Source organism: Erpetoichthys calabaricus, chromosome 10 (assembly GCF_900747795.2).
Source record: "Erpetoichthys calabaricus chromosome 10, fErpCal1.3, whole genome shotgun sequence".
NCBI classification, from domain to species: Eukaryota; Metazoa; Chordata; class Cladistia; order Polypteriformes; family Polypteridae; genus Erpetoichthys; species Erpetoichthys calabaricus.
Window position 1 is genome coordinate 164,089,033 of NC_041403.2, and position 17,897 is coordinate 164,106,929.

Consider the following 17,897-nt stretch of genomic DNA (forward strand, 5'->3'; position numbering starts at 1 on the left):
TTGTAGTAATAAAATGCATTGCTACAATTGTTTGTGATGCGCCACCAGTTGGGATGGCAAATGCAATGCAAACATCTGTTATATGCCATTTGGTATGGGATTCAAAAAAAGCAGTGTTAATGTATGTGATGCGCCATCTGTTGGAATAGTCAATGTAATGCACTTTATTACTATAAATGTGATGTGCCATCTGTTGTAATGACAAATGTAATGCACTTATTAATAAAAAAAAAAATTGGGATGTGCCATCTGTTGGGATGGCAAATGCAATGCATATGTCTCTGTTAAATGCCATTTGGTATAGGATTCATAAAAGCAGTGTTAATATTTGTGAGGTACCACCTGATGGATTTATAAATGTAATGCACTTTATTACTATAAATGCTTGGGATGCCCCATCTGTTGGGATGACAAATGCAATGCATATGTCTCTGTTATATGCCCTTTGAATTGAATAAAGAGATTAGAACAAAAAAAATTCCCTTTGCTATGGGATTTGTAAAAGCAGAGTTAATGTTTGTGATGTGGCACCTGTTGGAATGGCAAATGTATTTTTTCCTAAAAATGTTTGTAATGCGCCAACGTTTAGAATGATAGCGATATAGCATCCAGACGGGACACGTCGACACTTAATCATTTATTAAGGTGGATTGGATAAAGGACCCCCCTGTGCCCTGTGAAGGCCTGGCCTTTTGCCCAGCCCCGAAGTAATGCTGACGAAATAATCCCTAGCACCCCATGGTCTTCTAATGAAAATGGATGTAAAAAACTAAGCTGACACGAACTAAGTGTGGTTGGCGGAAAGGTTGTTACCCAGTACACAACAAGTTCCTCTTCATCTGTTGCTGTTACGATAGGTTTCTGTTTCCCGCAAGTGAATAACTTAAAAAAATGATTTTTTTCCCCAAATCCCCACTTCACAATAATCGTTTAAAAGCAGATGAAATACAACCCTGCCAAATCTCACGTGACTCTTGTTAAAGTGTTGCTTAATCTTTTAAATAAATGCCTTCAGTGGGGAAACCCCTGGATGACTCACGCGCGTGTAGTGTGTATTTAAAGTTGAGATCAAATGTCAGAAATAATCGAGAGACAGTCGGCATGGCCAAGGTAATGTGCGCACACCGATCACGGAGAACAAATGGCAAGCGTTAACCGCCGCTTCGTGCACTGATTGAAGTTGCCACGGTAACAGTAACGCCAATGACTGAGTGATTCTGCTTTTCTTCCGCAGGTCCCGTTTTGTCTTCTGATCCTGTTCATGCCCGCCGGTGCTCACCTGACTCCGCCAACCTATCAGTGGACATCACCCGAGAACGGAGAAGTGTACACGTGCACGCGCTGCCCGCCCGGCACCTTCACCAAGACTCACTGCACGCGAGAGCGACCCACGGAATGCGCGGCGTGTCCCGAGCTGCATTACACGCAGTACTGGAACTACCTGTCCGAGTGCCTGTACTGCAACGTGTTCTGCACGGAGCTGCAGGTGGAGAGCCGGCACTGTAGCCCAACTCACAATCGCGCTTGCCAGTGCCGAGAAGGCTACTACTGGGACAGCGAACTGTGCCGGGCGTACTCGAAATGTCTGGCGGGCTACGGCGTGTGGCGTAATGGTGAGACATATGACAATGATATATTTAGTGGGTGTGCACGGTGACTGGCTGGTGGGGGTGGGTGTTGGTTGGAAGAGTTTTCGTCGTTTGGGTGGCTGTCGGGAGCTTGAGCCATTGATCTCACGCCATCCACTTGTCCAATGCACTTCGGCTTCTAGAGCTCGCTGTTCGCAAGCCAAGCCCGGCCCTTGTTCCTCCAGATCCAGTTTCCCGACAGTGCTCGTCGACCCCGCGAAAGCCCCAAGGTTGACCAATCCCGCCTTATTACGAATATATCCTTTTTATCAGAGAGGTGGGTCTGAGCCCTTAGTACATGAAGTGCTGAAGCCAGCGACGCCCCTGAAAAAATCCATCCATCCATCCATCCATCCATTTTCCAACCCGCTGAATCCGAACACAGGGTCACGGGGGTCTGCTGGAGCCAATCCCAGCCAACACAGGGCACAAGGCAGGAACCAATCCCGGGCAGGGTGCCAACCCACCGCAGGACACACACAAACACACCCAGCACACACTAGGGCCAATTTAGAATCGCCAATCCACCTAACCTGCATGTCTTTGGACTGTGGGAGGAAACCGGAGCGCCCGGAGGAAACCCACGCAGACACGGGGAGAACATGCAAACTCCACGCAGGGAGGACCCAGGAAGCGAACCCAGGTCCCACAACTGCAAGGCAGCAGCGCTACCCACTGCGCCACTGTGCCGCCCCCTGAAAAAATGAAATGACAAAATAGTTATGCGAAAAATGTATTAAACTAACGAGATATTTATAGACATGCATATGCTGAATATATGTATGCAAATAGATGTAATAATAAAAACATCCTATTGTTTTACCGTTACTTGGTCAAGACATTGTATAGGGTGGTCCAGATCTAATTATGCAATTTTCATTACGCTATAACTTAAGTTTATTACATAGAGAATTCACAGCACCTGCCCTGCATGTAGAGATTTCACTTAAAATTCTTTTTGTTGCCAGCCGAACAGTTGCATAATTAGATCTGGACCACCCTGTATAGACCGACCCTGACCTGGCATGTTTCGGAAGAAACCATTTAGACAGCAACTTCCTCCCTTCAGGACAATGAAAGGACATCTTCCTAAACCACTAAATGTAATTGCAAGGCTATTTTAAAGGAATAAGAAGAAAGAAAAACAAATACTAATTGGAAAAAAATGTGTAAGATATACTTGATTTTGAGTTGTTTCCACCTCAAGTAACATTAAGAATGTGGAGAAGACTGACATTTTTTAGCTCAAGAAATACTTAAAGTAATACAACGATATGCCTCACTGTGACCGTGACTGCCAAGTCCCAAGTTTTCTTTTCATTCCTTTTAAGATTTTCTTCCTTTTTAGTCATTCTGGTGTGTGTGTGTTTGTTTATTTATCTGTCTATGTATGTATGTATGTATGTATTTATTTAAAGAGCTTTTGTAAAAAGCCAAATTTCCCCCTGGGGACAAATAAAATTCTGTCTATCTGATATAGTATATAGTGCCTTTCATATCTATTTAGCTATTATATAGCGCCTTTTGCACCTATGTATCTGATATAGTATATAGTGCCTTTCACATCCATCAGTCTGGGATACTTTATAATGTCTTTCTCATATATCTGCTATACTATATAGTGCCTTTAGCACCTATTTATCTGATATATAGTGCCTTTTGCACCTGTCTAATATACTATATAGATGGATGTGAAAGACACTATCTATCTTATGTACTATATAGTGCCTTTAACATTTATCTATTTATCTATATATCTATTCTGAGGAGGAAAAATAAAGCAAACCTATTTTAAAATAAAATTATTTTTGTTCAAAACTGCATTTTTCTAAATCTAAAATGTACACCACTTTCTGTTTTTTATTTATTTTTTTGGTGCAGGACTATGTAAACTTAGTGAGCGCATTGTTATCATGGCTGTGGATTTTATTATCATGATAGACTTGCTACCAGCAAAAGTATAGGTTTTGTCATTTTTGGCTCAAAATGTTTTTTGTTTTCATTTTCCAAAAAAAAACAGGGACAGCCCACCATGATGTAACATGTACGCCATGCGAGGAGGGATACTTTTCATCTGAAGCCTCCAGCACCAAAGCATGTCAGAAACACCGGAATTGTTCAGAACAAGGTGCACTTGTGGTCGTGCCCGGGGACAGGTACCATGACACAAGCTGCACAACTTGCTGGAAATATCAGATGTACAATGGACTCATTCGAGATTCACCAGGTAAATATTTCTTAACTAATTGTGTAAGCCCATGCTGTAAAAAGCCCGGGGTCCTAGAAACTATTGAAATCATCTGAAAAAAATGGAAATGTAAAGATGTCAGGTGATTGAAAAGAACTACTCTGGGCGTCTCTCTCCTAGGAGGATTCGTTTTGCCAAGGTGTTCACCTCACTTGTGTATTAGCAGCAGGAGGAAAAGTAAAAGGGGATACCGTGTTGCTGATGTTAGTGGCTAAGCGACTTTGTTCTTCTTCGGAGGTTTCGTTCTGCTAATGTGCTGGCATCTCTTGTGTATAAGCGGCTAAGCGAGTTTCTGTTTCCTCGGAGGCAGAGCCCCTTACCTCGACTCCATCGCTCACTTCCGGGCCTGACAGACAGACAAACTTCCACGCATAGACATTTATATATAAGAAGATTGCACAGTATAAATGAACAAGGTAAAATAGCAGGACTTATCTAAAAAAATATCAAAATACTTTTACATTATTAGAAAGACTACTTGGCTTTAAAGAAGAGCTGGAACGTTAATAGTTTATAAGTTTATCTTCCTTAATTTTTAAATTGTCACAGTAGGGAAAAGTGCAGACAACAGTATAATGATATTCTAGGCCGCCTTTTAAATACTCCTCATACATTTTTAAGAATAGTTTTCCAATATCTTGGGAGAAAATTATGCATATCTCTCTATTATAATAAAAAAATCTTGAAGAGAGTTGAGACGTGACTTTTTCAGAGAGACACTTTCACGTCCCGCGAGACGAGACTTTGTGCCAAGAGATTTAACCACAGCTGGGGATGGAAATAAAAGACAAAGAGTAGATGACAAAGTAGAACGTCGTAAAGAATTCAAAAACTTTGGCATGATACACATGCAGAGCAGGTTAGAGAAAATCCATCCATCCATTTTCCAACCCGCTGAATCCGAACACAGGGTCACGGGGGTCTGCTGGAGCCAATCCCAGCCAACACAGGGCACAAGGCAGGAACCAATCCCGGGCAGAGTGCCAACCCACCACAGGTTAGAGATAATGGAAGTACGAAAATTCTAAAGTCTCAAAAAGATGATAGTAAAGATCGCATTAGCGCAAACAAACGGAAATTATTACCCGGTGAAATAACAGAACAGCGAAAAGAGATCGAATATATTGTTTGGCTTTAAACTTTAAGTCAGAGACTTGTAGATCGTCTAATTCATGTTGCCATCGGGGAAAAGTAGTGTTTCTGCCCACTGAAGAGGCGTATCCACGAGAATTAAAAGTTTTGTTGTTTGGTGAAAGTGAAATCCACATACGCATGTGGCAAAGACGCGAAGTTGCTGGCCGTAGCACAGGCAGGGGGGTTGGCGAGCGAAGCCCCCTAGTTAACAAAAAAAAAAATCCGGCACCTACAGCCTGTGCATAGCTGTTTGCTCCACTGGCCCTAAGAGGTGGTCAAAAGTGTTAAACCCGACTGACCACGTAAGAGAAATGCCAGTAAAACCAAACAAGTTTTATTTTTAAACATAATCCCAATGACCACTCATTATATTTATTTTTTTATTACAAATTTTTATTGATTTGTGCCCACCCCCACCATAACCTATCATCGGTCGGGGGGCCTCAAAAATTTCGATCTCCGGATCTCAACATTTTAGGGTCCCCTGATACCAAAAACATCAACATCTCAATGATGGGTGTGTGTCTGTCTGTCTGTGTCACAGTTTCTTAAGGACGGCCTAAAGCTAAAACGGCTGGACAGAAAAATCCCAAACTCGAAACTGAAGCCAGTTATGAGAAGATGATGTGCGGATTCATTTTTTGAGCCAAATCGTGCACTACAGGACCCCTCAAATGCCATGATTCTGCAATTCATTATGAAATCTTCTCATCAATTGCTATCATAATGACCTGTTTTATGATCAGAAAGATCAGCATCCGTGCAGTAAATAATTAATTGTTCTAGAAGAGTTCGGCTAACTTGGTTCAGAGGGTGCAATGTCTACTGACGCTCAAGTCTGAATTTTCATTTTAACATTTATAAAGTTTATCTGTAAAACTTTCTCTTTGGCTTGTACTTGTGCAGAATACGAGGATCAGCAACCATATTAAAAGCACCTGCCTAATATTGTGTTGGTCTCCATAGTGCCACCAAAACAGCTCTGATTTGCCAAGGCATGAGACTCCATTAGACCTCGAGGTCCCCTGTGGTGTCTGTACCAAGACATTAGCAGCAGGTCCTGTAAGTTGCAAGGTGGGGTTCCATGGACCGGACTTGCTTTTCCAGCATATTCCTCAGATGCTTGACTGGACTGAGATGTGGAGAGTCTGCAGGCCAAGTCAGCACCTTAAAAACTTTTTGTCATGTCCCTCACACCATTGCTGAACAAGTTTTGCAGTGTGACAGGGCGCGTTACTCTGCTGAAAGAGGCCACTGCCGTCACGGAATAACGTTTCCATGAAGGGGTTTACGTGGTCTACAGCGGTCTTTAGGTAGGTGGTACGTGTCAAAGTAACATCTACATGAAAAGACAAGACCCCAAGGTTTCCCAGGAGAACATTACCCAGAGCATCACACACTGCCTCTGCTAGCTTGCCTTCTTCCCATAGTGCATCCTGCCGCCATCTCGTCCCCAAGTGAATGACACACCCGTACCCGGCCCGTCCACGTGATTCATCAGACCAAGCCACCTTCTTCCTTTGTTTCCATGGTCCAGTTCTGATGCTCATATGCCCATTGTAGGCACTTTCATAAGTGGAGAGCAGTCGGCATGGGTGCTCTGACTGGATGGCGGCGTCCTGACACCTTTCTCTCATGGCCAGCATTAAGTTGTTCAGCAATGTGTGCTACAGGAGCTCTTCGGAGGGATCAGACCAGATGGGCTAGCCTGAGTTCCACTCCCACATCAGTGTGCCTTGGTCACCCATAACCCTTTCACTGGTTCATTGGCTGTCCTTCCAGTGCCATCATGGAATACCGTTTAATTGAAGGTGTTGACGTGGTCTACAGCAGTCTTTAGGGAGGTGGTACATGTCAAAGTAACATCCACATGAACATCAGGATCCAAGGTTTTGTACCAGAACATTGCCCAGAGCATCACACTGCCTATGCCAACTTGCCGTCTTCCCATTGTGCATCCTGGTGCCATCTGTTTCACAGGTAAACGATACACACACACACACACACACACTCGGTCTAAAACCCGTGAGAACGCACATCTCTACAACTCATTCACAGACGCTTTATTCTTTTCATATCATAGAACAGGAGCACAAACTAATAAATGACCTACAAACAACGGCACAGACTGGAACCCATGATAAAGTCGGGCATGTACCTCGTTCAATTTTGCCAAATTGCGACTCAAATACCTCATGCCACCTTGCACCCTGCTGTTATCTATGTTGAGTTTTGCACGTTCCCCACAGGTCAACTTCGGAGCAGACTGACTGACATTATGAGTAAAGAGTGGGGGTCTTGGAGGGACTGGCATCACCCACCTGAGGCATTAGGGTTAGGCTTGGGCCTCTGGTGACAATGAATTCTATCAAGTACTTTGAGAAGGTTGTGTTAACGATGCACTACTTTTTTATTTTAGAAAACCAAGAATGCAATGATGCAGTGATCAGCTTTCTTCTGCACCACTCTGAGCGATTCCTGAAAAGAAAATGGAACCGATTTGTGACGGCAGTGAGAACGTCCATTAAGACAAACGTCAGCTTTAAAGAGCACCACAGTGAAGAGCACACCAGGCAGCTGCTGTCTTCTGTAAAAGAAAACGTCAGTACCGAAAAATTTATCGAGGTGATTCTTAAGATTCTGGAGAGATCGAGGTTACACCAACTGAAAAAACAGCTGGAGGAGCGCTTTTTGACTTCTAAATACTTAAATATCGAAAAATCATTCCAGTCCTGGTAGCCTCCTGAAACAAAAGCACATACTTTCTGGATTTCACAGAAGACAAATAAGCTTAAATGCCAAGTACAAAGCTATATAATATTAGAAATGTATCAGCATGTATGACTAGTAAGAGAATTGGCAGGACATCTACTTCAAAAATGCAAAAAAACAAAATAGGGACAGATAACTGAAAAGGCAAATGCCTACAAAGAGCTAAGTTCAAATGTACGAGGAAGAATCAAAAAGTAAAGGCAAGTCGCCCTGTGAGCAGATGGCCATAACAGTTCTATCACATCTCCGCGTCGTCTCCCTGCAGGCCAATGCGCTTCTTGCAGCATTCCACTGACGCCTTCATTCTTTGGGAGAAGAAGCTCTGCAGCTGCTTGCCAATCCAGGTCTGCGCCACCTGCGACCGTATAGAGCCCCTTAAAGTGGACCAAAATGTGATAGTCACATGGTGGTAGATCAGGGCTGCAAAGGGGATGTGGAAGATGTTCAAACCGCAGCTGGTGCATTGTCCCAACCGTTGAGACCACTGCACGCGGATGTGTGTAGTCACAGGCAGGCAGTGTGGTGGAGCGGTTAAGGCTTTGGACTTCAAACCCTGGGGTTGTGGGTTCAAATCCTGACACTGTGTGACCATAAGCAAGTCACATGACCTGCCTGTGCTCCAACTGCAAAACCAAAAGAAATGTCATCAATTGTCAAATTATAAGGTTAAAGGCATCATTAAAGTAAATGTCATGGAGCTTCCAATGGCCAACTTGCCATTCCACCTTAATAAAAGGACAAGTGTCTGTTTGTGTATCTATGTCTCTGTCCATTTGCTAGGTCTCTGTTATATGCCATTTGGTGTGGGATTTGTGAAAAGCAGTTCTAGTGTTTGTGATGTGCCAGCTGTTGGAATGACAAATACAATGCATTTTGTTAATATAAACGTTTGTGATTTACTATCTGTTGCAATAACAACTGGAATGCATTTCATTGCTATAAATGTTTTGTGATATGCCATCTGCTGGAATGATAAATACTCTGCATTTTATTATTACAAATGTTTGTGATACGTTATCTGTTGGAATGACCAGTATACTGCATTGCTTTTCTATAAATGTTTGTAATGCACCATCTGTTCGAATGATAAATACATTGCATTTTATTACTATGTTTGTGATGTGCCACATGTGAAAATGACAAATATAATGCATTTTCTTACTATAAATGTTTTTGAGGTGCCATCTGTTGGAATGACAAATACAATGCATTTTATTACTACATGCATTAGAAAATACATTCCAATAGATGATACACTGCAAATGTTAACACTGAAGATGCCAAGGTCTACGTTGACTACTTAGACTACTTAGACAGGTAGCACAGGTAGTGCCAAATAATTTTGCGCATACACCTCTCTAGACGCACACGGTACTCTCACCTCTCATTCGTGTGAATGCTTTTGTCAGACACAGTTCCTGCTCTCTCAGCTCTTATAAATTTTAAAGTTTTCCTCACTTTATGTTCCCAATTAAAGAAGACGTATTATGTCCAAATCTTATTGAAAAATTTCATCACAAAGGGTTATCAAGAGAAAAAATGAGTACACTGCAATCCTAGCACAGAGAAATGATGAAGTCAAATGAATTGACGCCAAAAATGTTGATCGGTCACACGGCAAATTGGTTAAATGCGTATCAATAGACTTATCTGAACCAGTTGGTGGTGATGGTGCGGAAGATGAAAATATCAACTTATAATATCATGAATATCTACAACCGTTAACACCGTCTGGTCTTCCATGGGCCAAATTACTGTTGAAAGAAGGACGTATCCAAGAAAGGTAATGTAGTACATCTTCAGGGGATAACATTAGATACCAAAGGAGATCTGGATATGCCATTTGTATTTAAATGTTTACAGTTTCCCATTAGAATTGCAAAGACAATTAACAAATCTCAGAGCCAAACGTTCGAAAAAGTCGTTTTATTTAATAGAACAAAATCCAATCACGGTCAGTTATACGTTGCATTGTCACGATGAAAGTCCAGACACAGAATCAAAATTCAAGGATGAAAATTTAATTCAAAAAATAGTTTTTACTGAAGTTTTACAGTAAAAGTGTAAGTTTAAAAAGTATTTGCATGTTAATTTCAAAGCCAAACAGAATGAAATCATATTACGCAACAAATACCTCTAACGCAACATGAAACATAATTTACTTGCAAATTATTCCGTTTTACTATTTTTAATATGGTTAATTACTCGCTGTAATGTAAAATAGTTAGTAAATTGTACATCCGCATCCCCATACGTGAGCAGCAGGACAGCAAAGAGGCCCACGCGTAACGCAGGCACAGGGGTTGGAGAGCGAAGTGAGCAGGGGGCAAAGCCCCCTAGTATTTATAAAATAGAAGAAAATGTTCACCGGCTTCAGGCTTGTTTTCAGATTTAGGGAAATGAATGGTGACGTACGAGGTGTGACAATTAAGTTTGCAAACTCATCCTAGGAAAAGTGCTATTTACCTCATTGCTGAATATCAGCACGGTCTCCTTCGAAGCTACACACCGACACCAGCGCCTAGTCCACCCTTCAGAGCAATTTCTTCTGGAATGGCAGTCAGAGCTGTCGTCATATTACACTTTATGTCCTGAATGTCATCAAAATGGCTTCCTTTCAATATTTCCTTTATCTTCATGTAAAGAAAAAAATCACTGGGAGCCTGATCAGATGAGTAGGGAGGCTGTTCTAATACCGTTATTTGTCTATCAGCTAAAAACTCCCTCTCAGACAGCACTGTGTAAGCGGGTGTTGGTTTCTTTGCTTGCGACAGCACACAAGAACATGCAACGATAATAATGAATGCCACTCAGTGGTATGTCGCGATGTGAGATTTTGCATATAAGTTGCTAAATATTTTCTATGTCTTTATTTGTAACTTAGGCAAAACTAAGTCAGGAAAGTGAATTTTACGACAGAGTTGGGGGAAATGCTTGAAACAAATGTTTCTCTGCTAAAGTCTCTCTCTACCCCCCTCAAGAAAGCCAGGCTGCCTAACTGCCAAACTTTACCTTAACATATGGTTTTGGGGAATGGCAGGTGTCAAGATGTTCTTTGCCTCATTGGTCTGAAGTATGGCTGTTTGGAACTGGCTTACATCAGAAGCCTTTAAGTACCACGACGTCCTATTGGCTCTAAGGTTTGGACAGAACGTCCATAAATTTGCTCACTCCCTCACTCTCTTACTATCATCTGATGAAGGAGCATCTCACACCATGAACTGAAAAAGACAACACAATGAAGAGCACAACTTGGCAGCCATATTGAGACGGGCAATGCGGCCTGTTCTGAAGAAAGCTGACCACAAGTGATGCCTTAACTAGAGACAGTCTGTGTGTCACCTGAACTACACATCACCATTTATCAGGTTGTATGGTTGCCAGTATTCAAATGTACTTTGCATATTGTTATTATTTATGAATATTATCAATAATACATTGTTTAAATTGTAACTTAACTCCTGCTTGTCTTTTACTACACCTAATTGCCTGAGGTTATAGATGTAGAAGGGAAGGTGGGGAGTTATATGCTACAACACCTTATAAACAGTGATAAGTCTGTGAGATTAGAGGCATTCTGACACAGGCTACATATTAATAATACAAAAGGGGAAAGTAGAACAATACATTACTCTACCAAGACAAAACAGCTATGAAACCTTACCGAGCGGTTTGTACAGTGCTGCCAACATCAGCTCGTGGCAGCCTTTCCAGCAGCTCTGTGTACGACTTTACCTTTCTACCTTTTCACTCCTACCACTTTCTTTTATGTAGACTCATTCCCTACTTTATCAGTATGCTGCTGCTGGAGTATGTGAATTTCCCCTTGGGATTAATAAAGTATCTATCTATCTATCTAATTGTCGGACTTCCTATATCACACTTTTCTCACTATTCGGAGCACTCGCCACGCAGGGAGGACCCGGGGACGCGAACCTGCGATCTCCTTAATGCGAAGGCAGCAGCCTCAAAAGGTACAGTCGTGGCCAAAAGTTTTGAGAGTGACACAAGTGTTGGTTTTCACAAAGTTTGCTGCTTCAGTGTTTTCAGATCATTTTGTCAGAAGATTCTATGGTGTACTGAAGTAGATTTACAAGCATTTCAGACGTTTCAAAGGTTTTTATTGACAATTGCATTAAGTTTATGCGCAGAGTCCATACTTGCAGTGTTGTCCCTTCTTTCTTTTTCAAGACCTCTGCAATTCATCCTTTCATGCTGTCCATCAACTTTTGGGCCAAATCCTGACTGACGGCAGCCCACTCTTGCAGAATCAATGCATGGAGTTTGCCCGAATTGATGGGTTTTTGTTTGTCCACCCGCCTTCTCAATGGGATTGAGGTCTTTGGAGTTTCCTGGCCATGGACCCCAAATTTCGATGTTTTGTTCCTCGAGCCACTTAGTTCCCACTTTTGCCTTATGGCCCGGGTGCTCCATCATATTGGTCACCAAACTGTTCTTGGATGGTTGGGAGAAGTTGCGCTGGGTGGATGTTTTGGTCCCGTTCTTTATTCATGGCTGTGTTCTTAGGCAAAATTGTGAGTGAGCCCACTGCCTTGGCCGACATGAAAGGTCACAGGATGCTTTACTGTTGGCCTGACACAGGACTGATGGTAGCGCCGCTCATCTTTTCTGTTTTCTGAATGCCACAAAAAATCAGAAATGGGATTCATAAGAGAAAATGACTTTTCCCCCAGCAGTCCAATCCCAGAATATCAGTCTGTCCTTGATGATTTTCTTCTCTTCTTTGCTGCCTTTCTTGACACCCACCAGGCTGTCCGGCAAAAGTCTTCTCCTCACTCACACCTGCCTGCTGCCATTCCTGAGCAAGCTTTGCACTGGTGGTGCCCCCAGGGCCGTCTTAATGTATGGGCACTCGCCGGGGGCCCACAATGTTTCTGATGCCTATGTATGTTTCTGTTTTGTTATCAAAACAGGGGCACCAGCGCACTACTTTGCCCAGGGGTCTATGATGCTGTTAAGATGGCCCTGGGTGCCCCGGTCCCGCAGCTGAATCAACTTTAGGAGACGGTCCTGCCGCTAGCTGGACCTTATTGGGCGCCCTGAAGCCTTCTTCACAACAGCAGTTGAAATGGGTTTTATGAGATTAAATTCATTTTCATGGCAAAGAGGGACTTTGCAATTAATTGCAATTCATCATATCACACTTTAGAACATTCTGGAGTAGATGCAAATTGCCTTCATAAAAACTGAGGCCGCAAATTTTGTGAAAATGAGTATTTGTGTCATTCTCAAAACATCTGGCCACGACTGTACAGCTGTTGAGTAAGACAATGCTGAGCCATTAACAATCGCAGTCTTGTGCAATTAACACACCAGCGCTGTGAGGTTCCAAGAAATAATTAGGTCAGAGGTAGACAGCCTTGTGCTCATTTTAGCGTGCTGATATCATATACCTTCAAAAGAGTCTGGGCCGATCAGTGGCGCAATAAGGCAATCAAATAAGGAAACACCAAAACCAACAAGGTGGGCACAATAAACCAAAGGTGGGGCATATTGAATTAAAGTCTCTTGGCTACAAACTTGAATTTCTTTATAAAGCCAAAAGCGTATCAGTACAGTCAATGCATAGTCATCCCTCACTTGCTTCGCACGAAAATGTCGCATACAGGATATGTGAGACTGACGTTCTGAAGGAAATGCTACGGCCCACTTAACATAAAAAGCCATCACAGCATATGAATTTGTCGTTTTTGTCAACCCGAGATCTGCTTTTTTTTTTCACTTTCACGTGACATTTACCTGCCACAGTTAAAAATTATTATCTGCTTCGCTTCATCTTCAGAGCCTGCTGGCTCACTTTGCTTGGGGAACAGGACAAGTTGGATACCTTCAGCACATTTCCATGACATGGGAAAGAAAGGCACAAAGAGCACACGCTGAGGACAGTCACTCTGGTGGGACATGACACATACAGGTGTATCTCAATAAATCAGAACAGCATCGAAAAGAGTGAAACTCCTATATTATATAGACTCATTACACACAGAGTGATATATTTCAAGCATTTATTTCTTTTCATTTTGCCGATTATGGCCCACAGGTAATGAAAACTCAAAATTTAGTATCTCAGAAAATTAGAATATTACATAAGATCAATAAAAAAAAAAGATTTTTTAATACAGAAATGTTGGCCTACTGAAAAGTCGCACTCATGTACGCACTCAATACTCGATCGGGACTCCTTTTGCATGAATGACTGCATCAATGCTGCGTGGCATGGAGGCGATCAGCCTGTGGCACTGCTGAGGTGTTATAGAAGACCAAGATGCTTTGATAGCAGCCTTCAGATCGTCTGCATTATTGACTCTGGTATCTCTCATCTTCCTCTTCCTCATAGATTCTCTATGGGGTTTAGGTCAGGCAAGTTTGCTGGCCAATCAAGCACAGTGATACATACCATGGTCATTAAACCAGGTATTTGTACTTTTGGCAGTGTGGGCAGGTGCCAAGTCCTGCTGGAAAATGAAATCAGCATCTCCATGCAGCTTGTCAGCAGAGGGAAGCATTAAGTGCTCTAAAATGTCCTGGTAGACGGCTGCACGGACTTTGGATTTGATACAACACAGTGGACCAACACCAGCAGATGACATGTCTCCCCCAAATCATCGCAGACTGTAGAAACTTCACACTTGACCTCAAGCAACTTGGATTCTGTGCCTCTCTGCTCTTCCTCCAGACTCTGGGGCCTGCGATTTCCAAATGAAATGCAAAATTGACTTTCATCTGAAAAGAGGACTTTGGACCACTGAGCAACAGTCCAGTCCGTTTTCTCCTTAGCCCAGGTAAGACGCTTCTGATGTCGTCTCTGGTTCAGGAGTGGCTTGACACAAGGAATGCTGTGACAGTTGCAGCCCACGTCCTGGATATGTCTGTGTGTGGTGGCATTGACTCCAGCCGCAGTCCACCCCTTGTGAATCTCCCCCAAATTCTTCAATGGGCTGTGCTTCACAATCTACTCAAGGCTGCTGTTCCCCCTGTTGCTTATGCACCTTTTTCTGCCCCATTTTTTCCTTCCACTCAACTTTCCATTAATCTGCTTGGATACAGCACTCTGTGAACAGCCAGTTTCTTTAGCAATGGCCTTTTGTGGCTTCCCCTCCTTGTGGAGGGTCTCAATTACTGTCTTCTGGACAACTAACAAGTCAGCAGTTTGATTGTGTGGCCTACTGAACCAGACTGAGAGACCATTTAAAAGCTCAGTTTTTGGGTTAATTAGCTGAGTGGAGTGGGACACCAGGAGTCTACAATATTGAACGTTTTCACAATATTCTAATTTTCTGAGATACAGTAGAACCTCTGGTCACGAACGTTTCCAAACACGTACAAATCGGGTTACGAACAAAAAGTTTGCCAAAATTTTGCATCTGTTCACAACCACACGCTCTGGTGGCAAACAAAAACACTGGTGGCCATTATCCCTACGCGCGAACATACGCACCAATGATTTCCAATTCTCCGTTTCCCATTTTCTTTTGTTTGCGTATACAGGGCCTAACAAAGCAGCTGATGTTGCAAAAGGAGTTATAATGTTAACCAAGCAGAAGCCTCAAGTGCTGGAAGAGGTGGAAAAACTGTTGCTAGGGTAGTAGAAAGAGAAGCAACTTGCAGGGGATAGCGTAAGCAAGTCGATCGTATGCGAGAAAGCCAGGAAGATTTATAGCGATTTGCTGAAAAAAAAATCCTTCTTCGAGTGGCGAAGGTGAGGAATTTAAAGCCAGTAGAGGATGGGGTGAGAAGTTTTGCAAGAGATGTGGCATTTAATTTTTTTTCCCCTGTGCTTAAAACTCATAAAAAAGTGTTTACAGTTAGTTAGTTTTCTCTGTTCAAGGTGTTCTCAGTGTTATTCATTGTTTTTACATTTAGTTTACTATTACACTGTGCATTCGATGGTATAATTAACTATTTTTGTGCTTAAAAAAAAATATATATATATATATATATATATATATGTACATACAGTTTGTACGGTCTGGAACGGATTAATTGTATTTACATATTATCTTATGGGGAAATTACGTTCGTGTCGTGACCAGAGTTTTGGAACGAATTATGGTCGTGACCTGAGGTACCACTGTACTGAATTTTAGGTTCTCATTAGCTACAAGCCATAATCATCAAAATGAAAACAAATAAATGCTTGAAATATGTCACAAGAATCTATATAATATAGGAGTTTCACTTTTTGAATTGAATTACTGAAATAAATTAAGTTTTCGATGATATTCTAATTTATTGAGATGCACCTGTACAGTGCCCTCCAGAATCTATGGGACAAAGACCCATTCTTTTTTTTGTAGATTTCCCCCTCTGCTCCACAGTTGAAAATTACAAATCAGACAATTCAGACATCGTGATTAAAGGGCACATTTAAGGGGATTTGCATACATTTTATTCACACAACACTTTTTCTACAGAACAGAAAACACTAAATACGACAATGTCATCACAACTCTATTTTTTTCCCATCATTCTACTCCTATTTTTTGTTTTCTCATTTCACAGAAGAGGAGGAAAAATATGCCAGCTGACTTTCACTTTTAAACACTTTGTTAGTTACCATCCAGGCTTCTCTTCTACACAAAAAGATGACAGTGTTAAGTTTATAAATGTGAAAACTAAAATTAAAAAAAAAACAAAACACTTTGCTGTTCTATAAAGTGGACACATTTATAAGAAGGCTGTTATATTACGACATAAGAAATCTGACAGTCGAGAGGAGACCCTTCAGTCCGTCCAGCCCGTTTGTTTAGATAATAGCTCAGCTGTCCCAACATCTCATCCAGATTCTTCTTAAAGGCTTTCAGCGGTTTAACTCCATATCTTGGTAGTTTGTCCCATAGTCCCACAACTCTGAATAAAGAAGTGCTTTTTGTAAAGTGTTATATTTTGTTGTTCTTGTTCTTTATTTTTGTATTATAAAATTTCTTATATTAAGAATTTGTTAGTTTTCGCATACTCCTTGGGTTAGCCATTGTATAGCAGCCCCTGGAGGAGTGCAGGTTAAGGGCCATACTCAAGGGCCCAGCAGAGTAGGATCAATTTTGGCAGAAACGGGAATTCAAACTGACAAACTTCCGGATACCAGCGGAAATCCTTAGCCTCAGAGCCACCACTCCATCCTAGTGGAAAGCGTTCGACAGCTGGCCTGAAAGCCATTATTTTCAGTCATTTAATAAATTATTTCATGTAAAACTTGGTAATCCATTAAGAGTACAAAATCCATGTTTACAAATGTAGAACTCTTGAATGCTGTCATTGTCAGTGGCATGTTAAATAAAACGTGCTGCCTGGACACGAAATGCATGAAGATCTACATAAAGAAAAGCAATGCATATATATAAGGAAAGAAAACAAACAAAAACCATTAACAAAAATATAAAAATCGGGAGTGGTCTCCCCTAGACGTTCTCATATACTCAGATATGGGGGATGGATATTTGAGGAGCAAACCACAAGACAATGATCATATTTTTATATTATGTATATTAAAAAACCATCAACAACAAATCAAATCAAATTAATAATATATTGAACAATTATCATAAAAGTAAAGTTGAACAAATCAGACTCTGCAGCTGCACGAATTAAAGGTAAAGTACCACTTCCGGTTAGCGGAAATAGCCCAAAAGTTGATAGAAATCAACGTTTTGTACCTAATACTTGTACAGTTGACTTAAGTGAAAGTGTATTCAAGTTATTGTGTTTACATACACACACAGATTGACACACTAACACAGACATAATTCCAAAAATGGCATTTTCGGACTCAGGGAGGTCTAAAACGTCAAGATTCATTAAAATCAATTTTTTTGGACGATTACAATACTTTCCCTACGAGAAAGTAAATTGGACTCAGGGAGGTCTAAAATGTATAGATTCATCAAAATCTCGACATCAAATGTTTGGATGATTACAATACTTTCCCTACGAGAAAGTAAATTAGACTCAGGAAGGTCTAAAACATCGAGATTCGTCAAAATCTCGAAAATCTAATTTTTGGACGTTTACAATACTTTCCCTACGAGAAAGTAAATTAGACTCAGGAAGGTCTAAAACATTGAGATTCGTCAAAATCTCGAAAATATAATTTTTGG

At 41.5% G+C, this 17,897-nt stretch overlaps 1 protein-coding gene across 1 annotated transcript; it reads left to right on the top strand.

Annotated features, from left to right (window-relative positions):
* The first annotated feature begins 1,021 nt into the window (after positions 1–1,021).
* Positions 1,022–7,905, top strand: LOC114659744 (tumor necrosis factor receptor superfamily member 6B-like). The gene is made up of 4 exons (XM_028812381.2): positions 1,022–1,110; positions 1,235–1,613; positions 3,649–3,855; positions 7,430–7,905. The coding sequence occupies exons 1-4, from the start codon at positions 1,102–1,104 to the stop codon at positions 7,747–7,749; spliced, it is 915 nt and encodes a 304-aa protein (XP_028668214.2). The 5' UTR covers positions 1,022–1,101; the 3' UTR covers positions 7,750–7,905.
* Positions 7,906–17,897: the final 9,992 nt, after the last annotated feature.